The sequence below is a fragment of the Taeniopygia guttata genome, chromosome 3, assembly GCF_048771995.1.
Source record: "Taeniopygia guttata chromosome 3, bTaeGut7.mat, whole genome shotgun sequence".
Taxonomy (NCBI): domain Eukaryota; kingdom Metazoa; phylum Chordata; class Aves; order Passeriformes; family Estrildidae; genus Taeniopygia; species Taeniopygia guttata.
In genome coordinates this window covers 105,812,896-105,837,890 of record NC_133027.1, presented here as the reverse complement: position 1 = coordinate 105,837,890, position 24,995 = coordinate 105,812,896, and the positions used below count along the sequence as shown (strand labels likewise).

The window sequence follows — 24,995 nt, the reverse complement described above, 5'->3', positions numbered from 1 at the left end:
TAAGAAATGGCATTAATAGAAGATAAGAATGCTACATGCCTTTTTGGAGTCCCTGAAAAGAGCAGCATCTCAAAGAGACCTTTCCATCTGGAATATACATTTACATTTTTGTTATCATCCTTCACAAATTATAGACAAGAGAAAGAATATAATGACTGGTTTGTCATGCTTTGTCCTACAGGATCCTTGCCTGTCACATTATGAACTGCATAACAGCAAGGACCAACACGGGCCAACTTCTGTCATTCCATAACAGAGTTTACAAAATAGCACTAAGAGCCAGCTGATACTAAAGAATAAGAACAGTCACAAAGCAACAACTAAGTCCAAATCCTCTTTATAATCAAGTCTTATTGATTGGCACCAAGTTGCATAGCTTGGCAAGGATAAACTCCAAGCATTTCTCACCTTCTAACCTAGGGCTGTGTCCATACAGGCTCAGTCTTGACTAATGCTAACTTCCAAGTGCTCTGTTCAGAACTGCAAGACCCCCTAAGGCTGGAAGAGCTCTTCTGAATTTAACATTTGCTTCTACTAATTAACTGTATGGATTAGATGCTTTGTGTCAGCACAAGTTAGAGAGAGACCACATTCCCAGCTTCTCTCCCATGGGAATGCAATGGCTGGCCAACCCAACAGGTACAAGCTCTGAACGATGTAACTTGCCTAATTTACATCCAGGCTACAGGTCTGCTTGACCTTGAGGCAGAAAGTTATGCCTTGCTAACCTAATCCTCAGAAGCCTTGGACCAAAATGCCTCTCAAAATCTGAATTAGAAACAAAGTACCTCTGAATCTGAAAAGACACCAATATTCATCACAGACATTTATGCCATAAATTCTGACTAGCAGCAAGGTGTGGGAGGACCACAGCTTCTCAGACCCTCTTGTTCCAACTTGATCTTTTTTTAATCCAATGCTGGAAATGTTCCAAATACTTATGACTAAAAATGTTTTATTCCAATAGTCTACTGTTTAAAAGCAAACCCACCTCTTCGCAGTCTGATCTAAACTGTGGCCTCCAGTCTCTGCTGGTCCAAGTACAGGAAGAGTGAGTAAAGAATGGCCTTTCTGAGCAAGTGAGAGCCCCTCCCTTATCACTCCTGAACAGTGAAGCAATTAAAAAAATATCTAAAAAATTTTAAAAAATTATTGCCAGAAAAGCAAGAAAAAAAAAGGTAAACAAAAAAGAAGGAAAAAAAAAAAGATTTAAAAAAATTTTTTTTTTTCTGAATAATTTCAAGTTAACATAGTAAGATGTCCTAGACAGTTTTCTTTAAACCATCCCGTTTCAAATGTTGGTTTATGTAAATCTGGAAAGTTGCCTTGTCTGGAGTAAAATCACATACAGATTGAAAAAGGATTAAGTATTTTTTTGTTACAATATATGCAGTTTTTATATTTTAACCTTCTAGTGTCTGAGATGGAAGAAAATTGGGAGAGTTGGGAATAAGGAGAATATGCAAGGATATGGTTCACTGCAAGGGCTGCTGCAGGTATAGACTCTCTTTTTGCATTGCACAAGGTACACGGGGTGTTACAAACACAAAAATGTCATTTTATCGCGTGGCCCCTCCTTGTGACAGGTTAACACACAAGGAAATGGCAGAAGTTCATATCATAGTGGGCACTCATCTCTCATCTGTGCTATCCATAGCTGAGTGTTCAGGTTTACAAGGCTAGACTGGCTTTCCTGTGTCCAAATAAAACAGCTAGATTGATCCAGCTGGATTTTCCAAAGGGAAAAGATAAACGCCTTTCCCCAAAATATTACAAATATCAATCACTCCGAGCGCCGCCACCTGCCTGAGATCCATCTGCAGAGAACTGGCTTTTGGACAGACATCACCACCAAGGAGTTCCTGATTCCTTTGTCCTGGGTGAGCTTTCCCTCACCCTGGAGGAGGCACCATGATAACAGAGCTGTGGTGCAGGACAGCTGGGCACCAGAGGTACCAGAGTGACAGGGGCAGGACACACACCTCCAGCAGGTCCCTGGTACCACCAAGACAACGGAACTACACCCCAGCTCAACAACAGATTGCTTACTGACTCCTATTTTAATGACAGCTTTTGCTCAATTAATTTCAACTCTCTCCCTCCACCTGAAGTTTCACCTATTTTCTTTTAAATTGTACAGTAATACCCCCCAAAATTTGCTTTACATTGGCAAGCAACTTTAGTTTCTGCTTTTTTGGGCGCGCATAAATGTTTGAGACAAAATTCTCCGGAGAAAGAGGAGTGCATACAAACAGACACACTTATATGCACACGAAGAAACAAAAAATATAAAGGGATATGTTTCAGACTAACAAAATAACATCCAACTAAATATTAGAAAAAGATGTTCTGACCATTTATGATTCAGAAGAATCCAAAACTAACGCAGACTCCAGACAGAGATCACATTCAGTGAAAGAGCTCCACAAATTGCATCATACAACACCATGACTGTGATAATGAATATGGATAGCAACTGCAGGGTCAGTGTCTGCATTTCTTAAGGATCAAAACAGACTAGGAATGCCTCAGCAGCTTCTTGGCATAAGCTAAAGAGTGATTTGAAAACACTTTAGTTCAAAGGAGCATGAAAACCATGCAAGTTTAAAATTTTCTGCTCTACATGCATTATTAGTCATACTTCCTATAGGTGGGGCTCTGCAGGTATTCAGCTGACTTCTGCCTGCAGAAACACAACTCCAAAAATAAGTCTTTACTGCTCCAGACACACGACACTGACACAAATTACACATAATACTTAAGTTTAAGGATCATATTCAGAGGGAACAAGCACTGGAAAGTGGCTGTGAAACAGGGAACTGCCTGAAGAGTTTGTTGTTGAGTTGGGTGTTTTGTCTGAACTACTGGTTGCATACCCTGGAGGCAGAGTTCTCCACAACACTGATGCAAAAGAACAGGTGACAGCGAAATAATCTCACCTATCTGTACAAACATAGACTGCTTCAGGACTATTCTAGCTTTCCTCAACCCAAGGCTGACCCTCCATCAAAAGGAAAAGCTCCACATTTCAGAGGTGAAACTTCAGAAGGAATTTGTCTTCAAAATGCTCATGAATTACATCAATAATGAGGTGACACCTTTGTCCTGGCTCTGTACTCTTGATATACAGGTACTACCAGAACCTGAGGATTACAGATACAAATGAGAAGTGTGGCCCACCAGCTGACCACCTGATAGTCATGTCAAGCAACAAAGAACAACTTTTTGCCGTTTTCAAATTTACACAACAATAGGTTATTTTACATAAACAAAAATATTGCTAGAATGCACAAAATAATCATAAATATTAAAATCACTGCAAAAAAAATTATTCAACTGCAAGCACACAGCGAGACAAGGGTTGATGGTGTACTGCAGATAAACAAGCTCTCAGTGCATCACTGCAGCAAAGGTAATGTGCTCTCAGACTGCAAGCAAAAGTGAGGTCTTTTACTACAGAAATTAACTGGGATCACACACACATGTACAAAATATTTCCTTTCTCATCTCCTTCCAATAGGATAGAGTCAAAATGGAGACAAGTCAGAGCTAAGCAAGGAGATCCAATGGCTCCAGGTTGTAATGAAAGAAAACAAAGATTCAATAGTTCATTTTGGAAATAATTTGTGAAAGTGCTAATGTAAGGATTAGGTGAATAGCACCTACATATGATAAACCACATCTCCAGTTAATCTGCGGCACCACTTCCCTAAAGCACTGCAAATACATATTTCCTCCTTCTTCCTTGCCAGCTACTCCAAAGGGTGGAGGGAAAGGCACTTGGATACAGCAAGGGAGCCACTGAGACTTGAAATAAAAAATAAGAGAGGAAATGTAAAAAAGGAAAAACTCATGTGCAAAGTAACATAATCCATGGCATCAAATACAGGCCACTGGAAAAAAAAATAATGCTTGAAAATCTCTACCAATCAAAGAGATGAAATACCACTGAACAGGAGACCAGGGCAGGGTACTGTGCTAGCATGAAACTTGAGTAGTCCCTACCCAAAGAACAAAAGCCCAAAGAATGTAGAAAATTATTTTTCTCGTAAATATCAATTGTATGCTCTGGGATAGCAAACCTAGCCAACATTGTACACTGAGTCAGAAAGATGATACAGCCTTATTTTGATTTCTTGAAAAGAGTATGGAAAAGTTACTTCTTATTCAGTTATTTCAAAAGAGAGGCCTGAGAGAAAATGCTTTTAAGTTGTTTTCTCCATTCTTTTCATAGCTTCCATTTTTTTGAAAGGGTATCAAATCCTAATTCCGTCTGAAAAAAAGGAATCAAAAAAATAATAATGTGAGATGAGGGGAATCATAGCTGAGCTCTATTCTTCTTAGCTGATAGCATCCTGTAGGCACTGGAGTAAAAGATACTACAGAATACTACTGTACAAACTACAGATACTATTCAGCATTCCTCAGGTTGGCTTGGAAAACAAAAATAGATACATCCTGACTGCTCAAATTCGACAAGTGACTTTAACATACATCCAGCAACACAGATGGCTGTTTGCAATCTATTTCAAAAGGACTCCCAAACTTTGTTTTGCTTCTCCAAGTACATGGCAGGCAACAAACCAATTAAAAGATCAGCTGATGAATCAGGGCCACAGCACAGTGCAAAAAAAACCCCAGACACAGACCATGATCAGAGGCAGAGATCCATGCACAATCTCTCTGACACACACATTCAATCCCTTTTTTTTCTACCTTTCTTACACAAGCAATGCAGCTCTAGTTCACAGCCTTGCGTGCAAGGGACCACGGACACCTGCACATTTTTCTACAGTTACCTAACCATCTGAAAATACCTGCCACACTACTCTTACAATTAGGAAAAGATAGTTTTAAATACAGTGTCAAGCACCAGAAGACTCAAATGGAGCAATCTATGCTATCTATTAAAAGATATAAAATAAAATAAAAGGGGAGGTGAGGGAAATAAGGGGTAGTGAGAAATTAAAGGCAGAACGAGAGTGGAAAAATATTCAAACAAACAATTTGTTAGCACCTGGAAGAAAAGAAGGAGTTGAATAACTGCTCACATGGCCTTGTCAGAAGCAATTAGTCTCCAAACAACCTGAAGTGCCTTCAGGACTGGATAACAAACTTTACAACTAGAAGAGAAACCACAGATGACATTTATCTTGACTTCAGTAAGTTTGGACACTGACAAGCCTGTTAGCAGGTGAGGGAAATGGGGTCTAGACAAAACCAGACATAGGTAAGCTGCAGGAGTGGGACACTGCCCTGAGCCAGCAGTTATCAGTGGTTCCCAGTTAAAACAGAAGCTCTGCCCACCTCGGTGCTGCAGAGAAATAAAGATTACTGCTGAGCCATCAAACACGGACTAATGACTTGGGCTGCTCAGCCAAAAAGAGACTGCTGAGGGTGTTACATAAAAACAGCCCCCAGCTACCTAAACAGCTGCCACAGAAAGCAGGGGTATGATCCATTTTCTGTGTTCATGAGGGACAAATCCTGAGTAGCTCAGAGCTGCAGGATGGAAGATGAGTTCTTGAAAATCTCTAGACAACAAACAAGGGCACGCACAGAAAGCTCCCACTGCATCCAGAGTGAGTGGCAGGCTTCTAAACCCCTCCCTGTGGGAAAGATTTTTACAGGATACCAATTACACACATAGAGAATAGCTAACTTAAACATTTAACGATGTTTCTTCAAAGCATTCTGTTTCCTGAGTAATGCACTTGGAAGCCTGCTGCAACTATCCTGGAACTAACTAATAAATCATGACAGATCCTTAAGTTGAAGAGATAAGCCTTGTGTTAGAGGAATTTATACCAGGATACTTGACATGTATAATAATGCAAGTATAATGAGTAAATTCTCTCTGGTATTAAAACCAAGTCTGTGCTTAAAACAACACAGTAAATAATTATAGCTGATATTCTATTCCCTGATGGTGAATGCCCCAAACTAGGATGCTGTGTTGCATGACATTTTCCTCCATTGGTGATTCATTATCTTGGGATTCCTTGTGATATTGCTTGAAAAGTTATATTCAGTGTGAAGAGTGATGGTGAATTTTTGTAAAATTACTATGATAAGCTTTTTTTTCTCCTTAGTCTCTGGCATTATTTCATGCTAAACTTTGAACTTGCTCCTTTCACTGATGTGCATTTCAAGTTTAAAGTGAAACAGTCCAATAGCTGAAGCCAAAAGTTTGACCTCCATTATAACTGCTGTAATCTTCTGGGAAAATATCCTCTTGACTCTAATTTCTCTTTTCAGACTCACCATGCTGCTGATGAGAAATAATAGTTATTGGGGCTGTAAGGCCAAGATTAATGTCTGGCCCTGAAAAAAAAAAACCCAACTCCAAACCAAAACAAAAAAATGACCAGTAGCAGTGAATGAACACACGAAGTTTCTCCATTTCTCATGTGTGATCACTTCCTAGATAAGCAATCTGGATGAGATGATGAACACTTTCGACATGAAGAAATATTTAAGATCACATGAAAATCTCTGGTTTCAAGCACGCGTGCCTTTTGCAGTGTAACTGGTAATACCACAGAGCATCAATATCTGACTTGTCAGCTTAAATGGGAAGGTCTGTAGGGCTGGGGAAAATACTGTGAGATCAGCAGTGCCTCACGCACCAGGGCCCTGATCTCTCACTGGGACTTCAGCAACTACTGTAATGCAAGTATTACAGCATTCTCCACTTTGCCTCAATTGGATAGTGTTGTTAGATGGATGCAGCATGTTTCTATCAAGAAATACTTGGCTGTGCTTCTGGAGGAGTGAAATGATCCCTGTAAATACATGGACAAATTGTGGTTGGCCCTTGGCTCCACACATCAGAAAACCTCTCTGTCAGCAGCTGCAATATGGGGTGAAAGTTGGCTGATGCACCAGAAGGACCAGAATGGGAGCAAAGAAAAGGATCTCTGTTACAGGAGCTGTGGAGAGCCCTGACTCACTAAACATGGGCAGTTACAGCCTCCTCAGCTGGACTGTTCCTACCCATAGATGTTTTACTTAGCACCTCTCAATAACACCAAAGGGAAAAAAAAGTAACATCCATAGTGAACGTCTTTCTCTATTTTTCACTTTTTCCGGCGTAGAAGAACAAGACTGCTTTCATGTAGATTTTTTCCTTTGGTGGCATCAATAAAAGTTTAAAGCTCCTTGTCAAAAGCAATGAAAAGGTTACAAACAACATAGAGTATCTGCCAATGCCCCTAAACTAAGAGTGCTCATGCCCACCTGCTTAGCTGTCAATACCCAAAAACACAACCACTGCTTCATAATGCGAAAAGATAGATATTTTTGTATTTTTAACAAAATTTCTAAGGCAGAAGGATCCCAAGCTCTCATGGGGTTTCTAAATTCCAGTTTGGGACACAATTTTTTACCAGAAAGATTTTGGTGGAGCAAATGCCATTTGCACAGCACACGAGGTGTATTTGCTCTTGGTGGCATTGGCTGCTTTTTGTCAAGTCAGCCATCAGCAGTTTCTGTGTCCAACTGCAGGATCATGAATTACAACAATCCAAAGTAGAAGTTTGCGAAGCTCACCTCGCCATAACCAGACTTTCACAAAAGCAGATAAAGCAAAGCCTCAAACAATTTGTTTCTTCCACCTTTGAAAACACATGGGAGCATCAGCAAGGTTTCGTACAGCTTAAAAGATTTTGCACTGCTTTCGGTGCAAGTGCAGAATCAGCTCCTCAGGTGAGGAGCTTTGTCACCACTGGTAGCTCAGCTGTGACTTCAAGTCAAGCCACAAACTTCTCACTGTTTGCTGACTTCACTTAAGGTTCATGGTAAAAGCTAAAGTACAGATACAGAGGAATGCATCACCTTAAAAAGGTGACATGAGAATCCATGACATCTCCAGCTATCACTGAAGTGCCTTAGGAAGAAGACAAGCAAACAGTTACAGATTTAAGTGAGTCAGACTTGGAGGCAAATAAAAGAAAGTCTTCTCCACGGGAGTCATTTTCACACTGGGACCTCTTCTGAAACATGTCTGTGATGAAACCATAAAAGGGGATAGATACTTCCAAACTTATTCCCAGAGGCTTAAAAGAGAAGCCTTCTTGCTTGTGTATTTCTGATAAAGGCTCCAGCAATGAAGACCAAGGAATTAAGTTTAATTAGATTTTACCAGGAAACCTGCAACATTTCACTTCAGAGAATACTCCAAGAAGTAAAGCATTTGCAGTGTTGCTGACAGCAACTTGTCTGCAGGAGTTGAAAGCCAGAGCGCAATGCACTCCTGCCCAATATTTCACCTCAGCAACAGGGCTGAGATACTCTGAAACACTCAGGGCCTCCAAAAGCAAACCCACAAATCCAAATACACCAAGGAATTTGGAAAAAAAAATAAAAAAGGGGGAATCAGAACATTCCAGCACATCTGAACCCAAATAATAAAATGGAATAGCATAAACCATAGACTTATTTTTAATAGAAGAAATACATGTGAATGATTATACAAAACAGGCACTCACACCACGTGAATAGTGACACGTGGGAGCACCCATCTTCCCTTATTAGTATTTTTAATCTATTGCTGTTTATAAGAGCAAGCTGCATTTTCTTCCTTTATAGCTTTTTTTTTCTATACAAGTGGGCCTCACTAGTTAGCTATTCTAACTGGAAGATCTAACAGTGGTCAGGAAATTTCAGGAGTGCCTTGCAGAGAGGGGAGGAGATGAAAGCAAGTCCCACGGCACAGGCTCCATTCCTCTCGCCCCACCTCTGCCAGGAAGAGCTCCTGTTCCCCTGGCAAGCAGCACAGCTGGCTGCTCCTCCTGCTCGGCCAAGGGTCCAGAGAACAGCCTTTCCAAACTATTCCCTGGCTGGAGGAGGAAATAAAAGCAAGTTATTTTCAAGAAAAGCAGATTGGATTGTCCAACCCTTTCACTCTGTGGAGAAAAAAAAAAAAAAAAAAAGAAAAGAAAAAAAGGATTATTTTTACTTACAAGAAGTAAAAGTATTATGAAGGAAAAGCAAAAGAAAACTACGTTGGGTTTTTCTTTTTTCATTGCAGAGAAGTCAAGATTCACAGACTCAAAGCACAGGCAACACATCTTTAAATGATTAAGATAAAGGCAGCAGACAACAGATGAGTGCTAGAGACAGAGGGAAATGAAAGTTTTAAACCACATTAAAATTGTTCAATCTTTCCTGCTTTGTAACAGTAATTACAATTAAAATGATTTACACCCTGGTGCAGTGCAAATCAGGAACAGAAAAGCACAGAGATTTTAAGCCTCTCTCAGGAAATCTCTGCAGCCACTAGCAGTGCCACTGGCTGCCTGTGAGCAGGGAACACACACCTGTCTGCCCATGCAAAGGTGCTCAATTTTCAACTCCTTCCTCTGCTTCTTCACTGCAGCTGGCCCAGGAAGCTCCCAGGCCACTTCTGAATATCCCTAAAATTTACTCCATGGCAAATGTGTCTGCTCACTGAGCCCAGAAACAGCTATAGAGATGGACATGGAAGGATTAGAATTTGCAGCACAGACAGGACAGAATAGTAACAAAACCTGGAGAAACTCATCTGCAGAGCTTCATGTTCAGCTCGCCACAAATCCTGCTACCATGGAATCATGGCTAACTAACTCAGAGAGCATTAATGCAGAGTAACTGGTCACTCTCTTTGACACAGCACCACTAGGAAACAACCCAGATTGCTCTATGGAGATACATGCTAGAGTTAGCTCCAATTTAGTGCTAATGAGCATATAAACTATTATTTAAGTACAGGTAACCCAAATGACAAGGTCCTTCTACTAAGTCGCAATTACTAGGATGACTTTGGATCCATTATGCCCCCTACACTGTTTTTAGTACAAGTGAAATTTCTTTGTAGGTTAAAGAATCAGACCTCTGGGTGGGGTAGGAAGAACACATCCACTAACTACTTTGCACATGGAGTCACCAACTGAGTCAGTGACTTGGAGGTCTCCCATGTCTTGTGCTATTGAACACGGAAAAGGAACCCAAAAATATTATTTGCCTTCCAAAATTATGGTTTCTGGCAAGAGAACTAAACTCACAGCTGGAGTGTCTGGCCCCTTGCTTCTCAGAGGGAAGAGCTGCCAATGGTACAAGCCCCAGATAAGCCATCACCACCCGCTCTGCAGTTTGGAGCGGCGGGTGGCACCTCGCCTTCGCCAGCATGAGGGCCACAAAACTCTGCCAGTCTTTACACCTGGTTCCTGAGGAAATACGGTGTCTTTCTGATGAGCTGGTCTCTACAGAACCCTGATTTTAGGTTGCTGGCACTTCAACAACTAAGCAACTTCAAAGAGCCAGACATAAGTACTGATTTATTTTTAAGATGGAAGCAAGGTGCTTGACAGGCAAGATTCAAAGCTCAGGTAGAAGATACTAACTCATGCTCTGCACAAAATCAGGAAGTCCCAAAGAACTGAACATATGGGTTTAGTATTATTTAGTATTAGTATTTAGTCATACAAAGATGATACAATGATGAACTGAATCAACTGGACAGAAGTGTTTACAGAGAACACAGGACAGGATAATGCACTGACACTTAGACCACTCAGTTTAGAAAACCGTCAGTGAACCATAATGAAACCAGAAGGATGCCACCATAAGAAGATAAAATTTAAGAACACAACTATATATTAACAAAAAAACCTAAAACTAATAGCTGCTGACAACTACTGTAACATCAGAAAACAAGAACTGCAGATAACAGATGAGAAAAAACAAATGGGATGACCAATTCCATGGCCAAGAAACTTAGATATGAGATTTACTTTAGCTTAGCAGTGATTTTCCTTAAAGCTTAACAGTGATATTCCTCCATTACATAATAACTGTTGAAACAGCAGTACAGAAATATAAAACATGCTTCTGGAGATACAATAGCTAGGCAAGTATAAGATGAACAGATTTTTTTTTATTTCAGCAGCAACTTTGAACGTCTTAAAACAACACCATGAAACAAGTAAGCCTGGATAACTTGCATAAGGATGTTTTAAAGAACTGTCCAGGGAAGAATGGAAATTATTAAAATTAGCTTTCAATAAATCCTAAACACCGAAAAATACCTTAAAGATTTGAGGCAGAATATAAATGTTCATACACAATCCTAAACAGGCAATCCGTGATATCACACTTACACAGTCAGCCTTGTACTGATCCCAGAAAAAATATGTGAAGTGTGGGAATGAGAATGAGCTCAGAGAGAACTAAGGGAGTATAATCCACAGCAGCTCCAGGAAAAGAGATCCCACTGGTCTGTACCTTAGTGAGTGACACAGGCAGGTAAGACAATTGTTTTAATACAATGTACTTGGGTAGCTGCAAGACATTTAAGCTGGTGCTACATAATGGCTTCATTAGAAAAGAGGAACAACAGGACACAAACAGGGCCAGGCAGTAAATTAATCAAAGCCTTGCATTTTTATGAGACTTAAAATACAATGGTAGACAGCAAACCATTATTGAGAGGAAAGCATCTACAAAAGGTCCCATTTTACTGTACTCTACTGCCTAATATTTTTATCCATCATCTGGAAGGGAACCAAACCATTGCTGATCAACTGCAGATTCAATAATGATATAGATGTGTTAAATAATGAAGAAGATGCACCAAAAAGAGAGTGACTTGAATTGTGAATTATCAACATGTACATGTTTTTCAGTGTGGTAATATAGATGTAGGACAGAGAAACTGAACCATGCTTACAAAGTAGGAGACTCCATCTGATAGTCAGTACCTCTGAAAAGAACTTGGGAGAGACCCTGGTGGATAATTACCCAAGCATTACTTTTAACTTCTTCTTATAAAGCTCCTGGCAAAGCTACTGCCAAAGTTAGCTGCATGAACTGTGTAGTATTGAATTAAAGGAGTTTGCAACATGCATGTAACTTGATAATGGCACAGCTGCTCCTGAAATACTGTGTCCAATACTGTTGTCCACAGTCTCAGCAGAACATGAATAAAGCTGAGGAGTTTCAGAGGGGAACCATGACAATAACTGAAAAGGCTAGGAAGTATCTCATGGATTACAGCACACTAAACTTTAAAGAGATGTGGCTTGATCACAGTCTACAGATCTGAAAGACACAAGAAATTGGATAAAGCAGCCCATGCCGAGCTCCTGGCTGCTTATTGCAGCATCTTCCAACAGCCACATCTGCTTACTCTTAGCCAGATCTGTTCCCCTCTCCAAAACTTCCCTTTCCTGTGGGTACCTACAGAAAGCCCACAGATCTGACAATGGGTCTTCAGAATAGCAAGTGAAGGTTTAAACCAGATTCAAATGCTAGAACTTGAAGCTAAACAACTTAAACCATGAAGATACCCATTTTTAGTCCATGTAATTAATCACTGGAATAATTTACCAAGTGTGCTGTGAACTCCCTTTCAAAAATGAATTCATTCAAAACTCAATGGCCTGGAATATGCAGGTAGAGAGATCAGACCATAATGAGGGCCTCCAGCTTTTTTAACCTGCCCATTCTACCAAAACTCAAAGCTTCCTAGAGCAATATCAGTCTCATCCTTTCTAAAGTATGATATCAGCTGTTGATTAGCAATGAGTGAACAGACCTGGAAATGTTACATCCTGAGAAGGACACCTCATCCTTGCTGAGATGAGCATCCCCTTCAGTTGCTGGGCAACATACAGGTTCAATTAGAAAGCTGCCTGCAGCTAAGTTAAGGCACTTTATATCCTGTGACACTAAAATATTGTCTTTTATTAAACAAGAACCAAACCATTTGCTTTCATATCCTGAATCAAATGAAATCTCATCCCATCAGGACACAGGAAGTACCACACAGATAGAATACAAACCAAACTTTTTGCTTTGCTTTTTTGAACAAAACCTCAACAACCCGTGCTGGACGTTGAGTTCTTTCAGGCTTTGAGAAGTATACAGTAGTAGTACAAATATGATACAAAACAGCAATCAGGACATTTCTTATCAGCAAAGCAGATTTAACTGCCTCAGTCTTCATCTGAACAAAAGGCTGGGATTCTCAAAGGCCAAAGAACCCACGCCTTTAGGTGCTGCTTACCGGCCTGGCCTCAATGACTGTTCTTCTTGCCTAAACAATTCCTGCAATCCAGTTCCAACATCACAGGAAAAAATCTGGAGTGACTTTACTGACTCAAATTAAATTGCTCCAGCTCTTCATCCATGCAAAACAATGTATCTCAGCAGTTAACTCGTTATTTTGTGAGCTTAGAGACACATCAAGTGAGAGAGGCTTTATGTAAAACCACATGCACCTTCATGCTATAAGCACAGCTCCTGTTCCCAAACTTCTTGGCTTTCCAGCTTGTAAACTCAGAATATATCATGTAGCAAACTGGCTTTCAGAAATGGTCCTCCTGGCTCCCGCTCTATGCAGAACTGACTTTAAAGGTTTTATTGATAATACAAAAACACCTTGTTGGCTTAGCCCTGACCTTTCTTTACAGTCCACTGCACAGAGATTTGCCACATTCTTAGTCAAAGCCTTTAGATTCTTCCCTGCTCTGGGCACTGAGGTCTGATTTTGCACATGTTTCTGAGAAGCCTCTGGATGTGGAGTGATGAACTTCTAGAGAAAAACTTGCTGTAGGGAGGATGATAAAGATATATTATAGCATGTTTATTTGCCAAGACCTTTGCAGTCAGATGGTCATTTATTTTAGACCAGGGAAGATGTGGAATACCTAAGAAGTACAGGCCTTTAACTCATTCCTCCTTCTCTGCATTCTGCAGTCCTTGCCATATTGCCACCATATGCTGATCCCAGATGACATCTGCCAACAAATGTAGTCCATCAATAAAGCTAACTAAGGTGTTTATTTTCCAACATGGGCTTTGTTTCTCAGGGCCTTTCGCAGAAGAATGTCTCCAGTGGAAACTCAATATAGGGGAAAGCACCACATTACAGTAATACACCCCAATATATACTGGAGATGTGGCCACTCCCTGAAACAAAGGAATGACACTTAATACCTGACCAAAGACTTCTGCAGCCAGTGGAAAGACTTCCAGCAGGCTTTGGACCAGGGCCCTTAATCTGGGGAACATACTCTCAAAAGGCAGAGAAATGGAAAGGTTTGACTGTATCACATGTATAGCTGGCCCAGTGGTGGCAAGTGTGCATGAGGCAGATTCCTTTCCAGACTCCACCTCAACAAATACACTTCCAGCCAGAGAAAATTAGGTTTCCCAATACAGTGTGGTAAATAATGGGACTGCAGCTTGGAAGGAGGCAAGTTCCTTCAGACACATGATATTGTTGTAACTCAGACTATGGCCACCTTCATAAATATCTCTTTTTCTAGATTCTTTTGGGGCTCTTTTCTTCCCTGATTAGCAAGGGGAATGTGAAACTTCCAAATACATGGCTCCTAGCATCAGGGAGAAATGCAAGCTGGAACAAGGGAATCCAGATTCAAAGAGGGAGAGAAAGCTCAGGCCCCCAACAATCTGTTCCGAGTCCATCCAAACTGGGCCAAAGCTGCTCATTTAGCTCCCTTGCTTTGCACACTGTATATCCTGGCAGGGAGCCTCTCAGTTCCTATCACACCACCAGATCAGAACAGCAGATTGATTTTCAAGAAAGCTGGAACTTGTTCCCCCCTCACAGACCTAGAGATGTGTGTCTGCTGCAATAGCCTGCCATCGTGGGCTGGATAAACATGCAACGAGCACGACAAGCGAAGCCTACAGACATCTTTCAGCAAACCTCAGTGTTGAAATGTGGCTACTTCACTTCCAAAGCGTGCATCAAGAAAAATCTGAGCATAAAGCAGCGATTGGCACAAGACATACAAGCCCTTGCTCTGCCAGGGAGGCCCAGAGCCAACTGCAACAGCCAAGAAAACTGGGTTGGATCTCTTGGAGATTGGGTGAGAATGAGAACATCAATGATCTGCAGAGATCCAACACATCTCCAGACTGTTTACAATGTCCTATCATGCTGGAGAATACAAAATATCATTTATGCTTCCCTGAAGGCAAATATCCCTTATATCCCCTGCAGGCATTTGAAGGTAGAAATGAACTGCCAGTGGACCTGAACCTTGGCAGATCCATAGATCTTGCTTACTAGGCATTCATTAAGTGTTCAGTTTAACTATTCTCCAGTCAGCTGGATCAATTCCTGCACCAAAGCCTCAAAGCACAAAGGCCAGGAACTACGATGCAAAGGGCAGAGCTGCCCCTCCATAGTCAGGGAGAACAGAGATGTCTCTCAGCTTTGCTAGTCTGGGCCACCCATGAGACCAAGCAGAGATGGGACAAGGAGCAGCAGCCTGCCCCAGGCTCTGATCGCCACTTGTGCCATTGTTTCAACCCAGTGCTGCATCAGAAGAGGCTAAAGTTGCAGCATTGTTTTTACATGCTCTTTGGAAGATGTAAAGTTTTGCAGGTGTTCTTCCAAGTGTACATCTTGGCAGCCCAAGAGATCTTTATGACTGTTTGCCCAAAGCCCAAAAGAAGTAATTTTATACATACTGGACTATGCCCTCCCAAATAAGCAAGGACTGCTCTGTTAATTTGGGGTACTGGAGATCAGCTGCAAACACAACTGTGGGCTCAGGATTAATAAGTATTATCTTGCAGAAGCCTTCATCAAATAAGTGATTGCGAGGTGCTCTCTGACCACTTCAAAAGAGTCAGTGCTGCTTACACTTATTAGTTTTTTCAGCCTTGTGATTACAAAGTTCACCCACGGGGTTGGGGGACTTTGTGGAATGTTTTTTTTTTCCACCCCAAGGAATGAAAACCAACATGTTCTGATTCCTATCTTTCAATCATCACTATGGTAAAGATATATTACCGTCACTATTTCAGCTGAGCTAGTTGCTGAATTGCAAATGCTGTAAGTAAACAAAAACAAGTAAGAGAAGGAACTTCAACAGGCTTAGCTTGCCTTTTAAAATTCAAAGCAGGGGTTTAAAAGAAATGAAGCCAGGGAAAACATTGGATACTAACACCAGCCAAACAGGGAAAAATAACGAAGTTGTAAGCCTGAAAAACTGAAATGGAAAGAATGACAGATTTACTGCTGCATTTGATGCACATAACCACCGATAGACTCTCCCCAGGAAGTGTTGAAATCACCATCACTGAAATGAATCCAGAAGCTAAAAATTAAATTATCTTTCCCAGAACATTCCAATTTGGGCTTTGGCAACAGCAGATGTTTTAATACTGTGAAATGTGTGCACGCGCGTGTGCGCACGCATGCACACACGCAACGCACCCTCGAGCACAGTGTGCTCTTTCACACGAGACCTCCCTCTGAGCTCCCACAAAGTCAGACTGAACCCACGGTCATTCTGCAAAGTCTGCTTCAAAGTCTCTGCTCAAATGCACAACTGTCAGATTAAGCAATCCATAAGGAGTCTTACAGCAGCTCCAAGTTATGAATGAATGGTTATTTGTGAACTTGCCTGTCAAGACAGATGTGGTATTTGTCAGTGCAGTGTGGGTTAGATACGATGGGAAGGAGCCAAACAAGCAAAGTGAAAGGTCAGTATCACAACATTTTCCTTCCCCGCCCTCCTCAGTTTGCCTAAAACTATGCCACAGCTCATGCTGAAGTCCAGTACAGTAGTCTATTTTCATGCAACTTACATGCTTATTTGAAAAGCAACATTCAAGCAAGAAAAGCAAAACAAATCTGTGTGCAGCCGGAGAGAAGAACAGAACATTTTGGTGCAAGAAAGCTACAGCAGAGGGACAAATCCAAGACTGGCAGAAAACAGCATATCTTTAGAAACGTGGTGACACTTGAATCAAGACCACCCTGTGGAAGCTGAAATACAATGCACTGTTTTCCTTGTATTAAAATGTAGTATTACAAGGATTACAGGTTAATTCATGTTGGAAGTCTAACCTCCAGCTCAGTACAGGGTCGGCTATGAGGTCAACTTATGTTTTATAATTTATACAGTTATTTTTAATAACCTGAAGTCAGCAGCACACTGTACTCAGTATTATTTAACAAAAAAAGAGACTTCCTCCCTAAGGGGGATTCAGAGGGGAAAAGCTCTGCTCTACAATGAAGACCCTGAATATGTCAATGAGCATCACACTTGAAATGAGAAGCATTCCTCAGTCACTGTCCAAATTAAAACCTGGACAAGGGAGAGATCTTCTGAAGATCCTTTCCACACTCTCTGCCACAAATCTGCTGCAGGGGTGCCCGTGAGGTCCAGCATCTCCTGGACCAAACATGGATGCCAGAGAGCCCAAACAGCAACACAAGATGCATTTCAGCAGAGCCTGTCTCTTCACAGTGAGCGAGCAGTCTCTCTGCACAGCTGCCCTAACTCTTCCAACAAAGCCTCCAACACAAGGAGCCAGAAGCTTTCCCAGTGGCATGAACTGCCATGTTCCCTTTGGAAAACCTGGTTGTTTTAAAGAATGCTCTTTTACCCAAAGAAGCAAGTTCTCTACTGTGGACCAACTTGCATAGCACCAAAAACATGTAAAAACCTGTAAAGACCAGACAAGTCTAGCAAAGCCAGGTCTAGCACTTCATTTCTGCAAAGCCAGTTCTGTACCATTCGAGCTGAGAGAACCACAGCAGTGAACAGCCTCATGAGTAATTCATAAATCCAAACACCACTGGTCACACTGGAAGGAGATAAAACACAACCCTTGACACTAAGCGCTTTTTCCCCCAACATTTTATTGTCTTGTTACTGACAAATCTTTCAGTTTTTCCCCTATACCTTGCAGCTGTGTGTTTTGTAGTCGGGTGCCCAGCTGCAATCACTTAACACGGCACAGACAGCAAGGACAAGCACGGGGGAGGTGTTTTAAGAAGAAACATTGCTGCTTCAGATTGACTACTACAGGAAGCCAACTAAGAGTGATGCTGGAGTAGGCACTGACTATCCACAGCACAGACTGAAGGGGAAGCAAGCAACAGCCTGTGGTGGAAGGCAGGGTGTGAGCTTTCCGTAAACAAATGACCAAGCCAGCCCTTTTATCTAAACAAACCAGCAGAAACATCCGTAACACATTATTACATTAAATAATACCTGGGGAGTGTATCATCCTCAAGCTAAAAACTGCCGGCTTGAAAACCTGCTGCATGTGGTTTCACAACAGGAGCAAAAACATTTGTGTCTTCACTCATGACTCGTTTTGTCACCATACCCTGGGGTTCCTCTCTTTATTTGTAATACAGAAGCAGTCTAGCACATCAGTGCAAAGGCAAAGGAAGCAGCTGCCCAACAGTGTTAGCCTTCTTCAGGATCACTGAAGAGTTTCTTCTTTCCCCTCTAAAACATGCTGTAAAGCATTTCCTTCTCACAGGGCTCCCATGCCCCAATGACAGATTTCAACACAGTCAGAGGGATTTGAACTGTCTGGCTTTGTTCATCCCTGCAAATGCACCATAAATTGGGCCCCAACTCAGGAAGCTAATTAGGCATACACAGAGCCTTAATGCTAATGAGCCTTTTCATGTGTGTGAAGCTCCGTGCCTGTTTCAGGACTGTTCTGAAGAAGCTCACTGAGAATGACAGCCAGTTCTCTCATTCATCCTTTTCTTCAGTGCTGGTGCAGACAGAAATGTCAAGCTGACAGCAAAATGCTGGAAATAGTAATTTCAAAGTAACACAGCCATCCTGATGGCCACTACAGTTCTCATGCAGAGTACCAAAGAGGAGCAAGGCTAAAACCAGTATCTAATGAAGATGCTGCTCTGCTTTCCTCACTCAATCTCCTACTCACACTAGTCCTGCAAGTACAGCCCACAAGAGCAGCACAACCTCTGGCACTCCCTGCCCATCTCCAGCCAGGAGTAGAAGACAAGAGCACATTTCCAGAAAGGTCTCTGAGACTATAAAACATTCCCACTGTCAATGGCTGGAGGGTGGGGAGCAGCTGGGGCACTGCTGCATATTCACCAAAAGGGCTTTTAAGCATGGGAACAGGCTGCCCAGGAAGTGGTTGAGTCACCATCCCTGCAGGTATTTAAAAGTATGGATGTGGCACATGGGGACAAGGCTTAGTGGTGAACTTCACAGTGATACTTAACACTTGTACTTAGATGACATTAAGTCTTTTACAGCCAAAATGATTCCATGATTCTGTCAAACCTTCCCACTCACCAAACTACAGTGAAAAGTGCCTCTTTCAAACAGACACAAGACAGAAATTCCAGGAGGGTTATGGAAAGGACTTGGGAATATAGCCCTGTCTTGTAGTTCATCTGACCATGCAGTATTAAAGAGGGGAGTCATGGGTATTTAGCTTTTCTGCAGGCTTCATCCTCTGAAAGGAAATCAAGGACCATGTATCATTCCAGACTGGCTCTTGGACCTTCCCCCCTGCTTCCCAGCTTGGCACCCTGCTAACAGTAGAAGTGGCTGGTGATTCAGAAGCCAGGCAGGAAGCACATGTGGTGCTGCCCTTCATTAGTGCACCAGAGCATGTTATTTTATTATCCCTCTCAGTATGTAGAGGACTACTGTCTAGAAAATTACCCTTGCCTTTCTAAAGCCATTTGCAATTTCCTGGGGTTTTCCACCTATGAAGACTGCATTAAGTGTAATTCCTTAAGGAATAAGAAATTGTTCCCCCCACGTCCCTCCTTGGGAAAGCCTTCACACTGCTTCAGGTGCTGTCTGTAATGCAGAGAGTACGCCTGGCAAACACCTCCTCCTCCAAGAGGTGCTCCAGAGCACAACATAGGTCCAGCATAGCTAGAAAGTTTTCAAGTAAGTTGCTCCTTCTGAGTCTGTTTCCATATAATTAATAACACGGGAAAACCCATCAGATTAGACTCTGTGTTGTGCTAAATGCAAACACAGGTGAGCTGTTAGCATTGTGGTAATGATGCAGTCAGTGCTGGGAGCCCTCTGCAGGAGCAGCTCTGGTACCCTGAAGACAAGGAACCCAAATATGTGTAACTGCTGGTAAATTGAGTCCTTGTTGATAAAGTAGAAGCATGTCATTGTGCCCTGCCAGCTTATAATGTTGTCTTTCATGGGGCAAATATTCAGCAGAAGGATGGCCTATGTAAAGCAATATTCATGGGACAGAGCTCCTGAGATTAATCCTCACCACCAGTGCAGGATGGAACCCAAGGAGGCTCCTTCACACTAAGGCAGCTTAAAACTCATGAAGAACCAGGCCTAAACCCAGAAGAACTGTGTTTTCTTAGGCTAATGAGTACTTATAAACCTATCTTCAAGAATGCAGAAAACTTAAAAATTTACCTGCATTGGCCTTAAGCTATCACTGCAAACCAGTTCACTGGCTACGGTAAAAACTGCTTTGAATGAAGATGACAGAATAGGCCTTTGCCTCCAAATACATGTGTTGCCTGTTTTTCCCAAGTATGCCCGTTGTTCATTACCATTATAATTCACAATCCTTAATTGTTTTGGCATTAAATTTCTGTTTAGTCAGTCATCACCTAGCTTAAGTACCAGGCCCTAGATATTCAACAAACAACTGGTAAGTAACAAGCTTCTAATGTGATCCAGCATTCACAGTAATCAGTTTTAAGCATTTACTCAGGTGACTTTGCCTAGGCACAAAATTCCCAAGAACTCTCTGATGTTATGCTCAGAGAACATCATATCCAACCTTCCTCTTCAAACTGCTCTGGAAAACCTGAAATTCTGACTGCCACCTGGATTTAGGAGAGATTCAGACTCATACACATGCATACTGTCCTGAGCACAAGGCATGCCTGACAGATAAAAGCTTTCTGTTTTTTCCAAACATCTTTGTAGTATTTTTTCTTCGCATCTGTTTCTTTTGGGTCGGCAGTCCCTGACTCACTGAATTTCCACCTATATCTCAATATGTCCTTAACCTCAAGTGGACTCTCAAGCCAGATACCCCCTTAATTCCTCAATGCAAACTGTCAGTAAACCTTAGCACAACTTTAGTTTGAGCCTTAAATTAACAGCATGTGAAAAGATTAATATGAATAATTTCAAAACTAATCAGATCCCTTCTTTAAATGTTGACACAGTATTATTTATATCCCATAAATACCTTCTTGACTAAAATTCATCCCAGGAGATTGGCATCTTGCCAGTTCTATTCATATTTACTGTATTTATACAGTACAGTTGGCCAAGGATAATATTTAAGACAAAATATGCCTTAGGGTATATACAATATCTCTTATAGTTTTCCTTTTAAATCTCCTCATTGCTAAAAATATTTAGTCTGAACTTTACAAAATGCCCCATGAAGACCTATCAGCGATCTGTAGTGATATATTGCTGACTATGAGTATAATTAGAGCATATTTGTAATACTTGGGTTGTAGTCAGTTTCTGAACGTTAACAACTTGTGGTAAAAACTGAACCACTGATCTTTCCCATGCCTGCCTTCCAGCAGCTTTTGACCTCCAGTGCATTCACACTGATCCCCTTCTCCCTCCTGCCTCTCTCCAACACAGCAGACACTGCAGAGTTAAAAAAAAATCCACTCTGAAATGCCTAGGAGAAAGCGCCTGTGGCCGCCAGAGCTGTGCTTTCAATTTCTTCCTTTAAAATATGGTGGAGTGATTTCTTCCTTACTGTCTTTTTTGGAAAGGTTCTCTCCATCCAGCATAACTAGAGAGCAGTGGAAAAACAGTTAACCTACTTACTCTGATGTTAGCGACAGCCCCGCTCGCACAGTAGTGCTGGATGTGCTGCGAGCTGGCCGCGGATCCCAAACGTCTGATGCACTCTGTTGGTAGGTACCTGCAATCTCCTGCGCTCCTCCAAAGCCTCTATCGATACTTCAGACCAAACCTGGCCCCTGACAAGGTTTTAAAAATAGATCCTCTTTTGTCAATACCATCCAAGTCACACACCACAGATATTTTAACTTTCTGGGAAGTATGCGGCTGCATTTTGGACTATTGGTTCTTTGCAGCTTGCTGAAGCAAGGAGAGAGGACAGACGTGCCCAGGACAGATGCACTTTACAATTCTCAGAGACTCTTTGCTACAGGGCCAACTCCCCAAGCCAAGGCACTGCCACAGCTCTTCCTAACCTTTGCCCATAGGTTGCTCCTCTGCCCTGGGCATGATCTAACAGGTCTCAAGAGGAAATGCTGACTTCTACCAAAACCACCAGCAAAATAACACAGTACATCAACGTGGAAGACAAGCATGACTTCTGTGTTCTTGCTACGGCTATGAATTATACTGAACCGCTCTGCTCATACCCATTTGGCTCCAAATATGTGGGTTTTTTTTTAAAAAGAAAGTATTTCTTCCCCAAGGGTAACAAGGGTGGAGTGTATTTATCATGGCTATTAAGGATGGTGCTATAATTACAATAATAAAATGGCTCTGACTGCCAGGATGTCCTGTACCTGATGTTGTCATTTAAGACTAAAGGAAGAAAGGGAGGCAGCTGCACGGAGCGTGGGGTTCAGATACCTTGGCTGGCATCCTAGGACTATCCCATGCAAGACACAGCAAGCCCCAAAGCTACAACTTGCTAAACTAAAAATAAATAAGGGGAAAATGCAATTAGAAACTCTAGGATAAAGTTACCAAGATGGCTGAATTATCTATTTAAGCAAGAGCTATGTACTTTTGAGAAACAGACAGCAAGTATATAGGGCATCAAGTGGTGGGGGAGGGAAGCGAGCTAAATGAAATGACTAGGGACTAGGGTTTGGTTATGCGAACGGTGAAGTTATTTTCTGCTTCTGGTATTTCACTTTCCTCGGCATGATGATGATCTAGATTCTTTTAAGGCAGTGCGGTGCTTTTTCTTTTTTTTTTTTTTCTATGCACTTAAGCCTCACTACCAAAACAAAAAGGCACGTCGTTAAGATTATTAATCACTCTAAGTGGATTTGGTAAGCACAGAACATTTATACCCTCTTTTTTTTTTTTTCTCTTCTTTTTTTTTTGTGCAAAACGTGGCATGGATCACCAGAAGGACGTTAAAAACAGCAAAAGGCAGACGGGCTGAGACAGGTTCCAAGAACCGAGGCTACCCAGAAGGGAAAAGTTTTTCTGCACCTGAAATGAAAAGTGCCCACGAACCGAAAGGGGAGGCTAGTTAAAAGTGGGAAGAGGAGGGAGGACGTCTCTCTCCTCTCTGAGCACCAATGCGAACAGCAGACTGCGGGACAATGTTCTAAAGGGACACAGACAAGACGAGCTGGCAACTTTTTTTTTTTTTTTTAAGACCTCCTTTTCTTTTCAGTTATGGAGAGATGGAAACCGGCCCGTTCCAGACACTCCAAGGGAAACAAGAGCAGCGGAAAGATATTGGCTCTTTCTGGAGGCTGTACACGGGGCTGCCGGGGAGCTACAGCCGGCGCTGGGGTGGCAGTGGGATCCCGGGAGAGGGGCTGGGATCCCGGGAGAGGAGAGCTGTGCTCAGGTCCGTGGTGGTGGCAGCAGAGGCACCCTGAGGAATCCCTGGGTCACTTCAGAGGGGTCTGGAAACCTCGGGAGTCTGGGGCAACAGGTGGTCGCCCACAACATACCCACCCAGTCATATGGATACCCCGTCACCTAAATTAAACCCTAGAAGCCTCCACCTAAGCGATGCTGAGGATGACAAGCGAGCCGAGCGAAGAAGGCAGAGTACGATGCTTGGGGGTACTATTTAAAGGTGCCGAGCACCGCTAAGCCTCGGGGGCGAAATTACGCACACATGCACAAACACAGAGGACTTACTTTCGGGGTAAAAAGGCTGCATGTCTATTTTGTAAACTTCTTTGGCATAATACTCCTCGTCGCTCCTCTCCCTCTCGCAAGTGGCGGCTCTGTGGTTGGCTTTTTCCTGCAGCAGGTCCCTGGTGCTGTTGTAGATGGAGATGACCTCCGGGGGCACCTCCTCGGGCTCGGGGTACTCGTCCGGGGGGCTGGTGAGCTTCAGTTTGCTCAAGATCTGCCCCCGGATTGCCTCGATCCTCTTGCGCATAAACTGATCCATGTCGAGGGTGCTGCAGGTAGACAGGCTGAGAGCCACGGTGGCCAGATCCACGGTGAGGAGCACGCTCAGGAGATAGCAGTGCATTTTAAGAGTTTAAATATAGCGCCCCCCCCCAAAAAAAAAAAAAAAAGTGACTTTAACAACGAACGACAACAAGAAAAAAAATTCAAAAAATAAAAAGGGGATCTGTGCAAACAAAGGGGAGAGCTGCAGACAAAATGCTCTTAAAAACGGGACTGCGAGGGCAGCTCGCAATCGGAAAACGCACGGGAGGCGCTAGTGAAAAAAACACCAGCAATATTAATAAGAAAAAAAAAAAAGAAAAAAGAAAAAGCAAGTTGCTATAACTAGATAAAATTCGGGGATGGAGTGAGCCGGACAGCAAAAAAAGGAGGAGGGAAAAAGCCCCCAAATAGATACAATAAACCTGCAAATCAAGTAAATGGCAGAGAGGCTGCTCTCAGCGCGCTGTAAAACAAAAATCTGAAGGGGGGGTGGGGGGAGAAAGGGGGAAGGAAAAAAAAAAAAGAAAAAAAAAAAAGGAGGGCGAGAAGGCGCAGTGATGGGTATCACAGGGCGCTGCCGCAGCCGGCACACAGAGGCTGCCGGCGCGGCGCTGAGCCCCGCCGTGCGCCCGCAGCGCCCGACGGCTCCCGGCGGGCAGCGGCAGCGGCACCGCCCCGCGGCCGGCGGCGCTCAGCCCCCGCGGCGGCGCGGGCGGGCACCGAGAGCCGCGCACGTGTGCGCCCGGCGGCGCCGAGCCCCGGCCCGGCGCAGCGGCAGCGGCAGGCGGCGGCTCCGGCCCCGCGGCGGCGCCCGGCGGCCGCGGCGAGCGGCGATCCCCGGTGCGGCCGCGTCCCGCAGGCTGCTGCGTGCGCCCCGCGCCGCATGCACCGACCCACCCCCGCCCGGGCCGCTGCGCGCCGCACAGCTCTTCCCAGCTCCCTCCTCTCTTCCTCCTCCTTCCGAAACGCCAAGCCCGCGCCGCAGTCAGCCAGGCAGCGCCGCCGCGCCCCGGCAGCCTCCCGCGGGTCGCAGGCGCGGAGCCGGCCGCCCGGGGCTGGCCGCAGCGCAGCGCCGCTCTCCCC

At 43.1% G+C, this 24,995-nt stretch overlaps 1 protein-coding gene across 2 annotated transcripts in view; it reads right to left on the bottom strand.

Moving 5' to 3' along the window:
• Positions 1–24,543, bottom strand: part of TGFB2 (transforming growth factor beta 2) — a 61,250-nt gene extending 36,707 nt beyond the window's left edge. Inside the window, exon 1 of one of the 2 annotated variants that reach the window (XR_012055326.1) lies at positions 23,649–24,423. Coding sequence is in view for 1 of the 2 variants with exons in the window: in XM_004175099.6 (XP_004175147.1) it covers positions 23,649–23,991 (343 nt within the window). In the remaining variant the exon portion in view is untranslated. Of the gene's footprint in view, positions 1–23,648 lie in introns of both variants that reach the window. The other variant, XM_004175099.6, reaches the window with a different exon arrangement.
• Between the last annotated feature and the right edge of the window lie 452 nt (positions 24,544–24,995).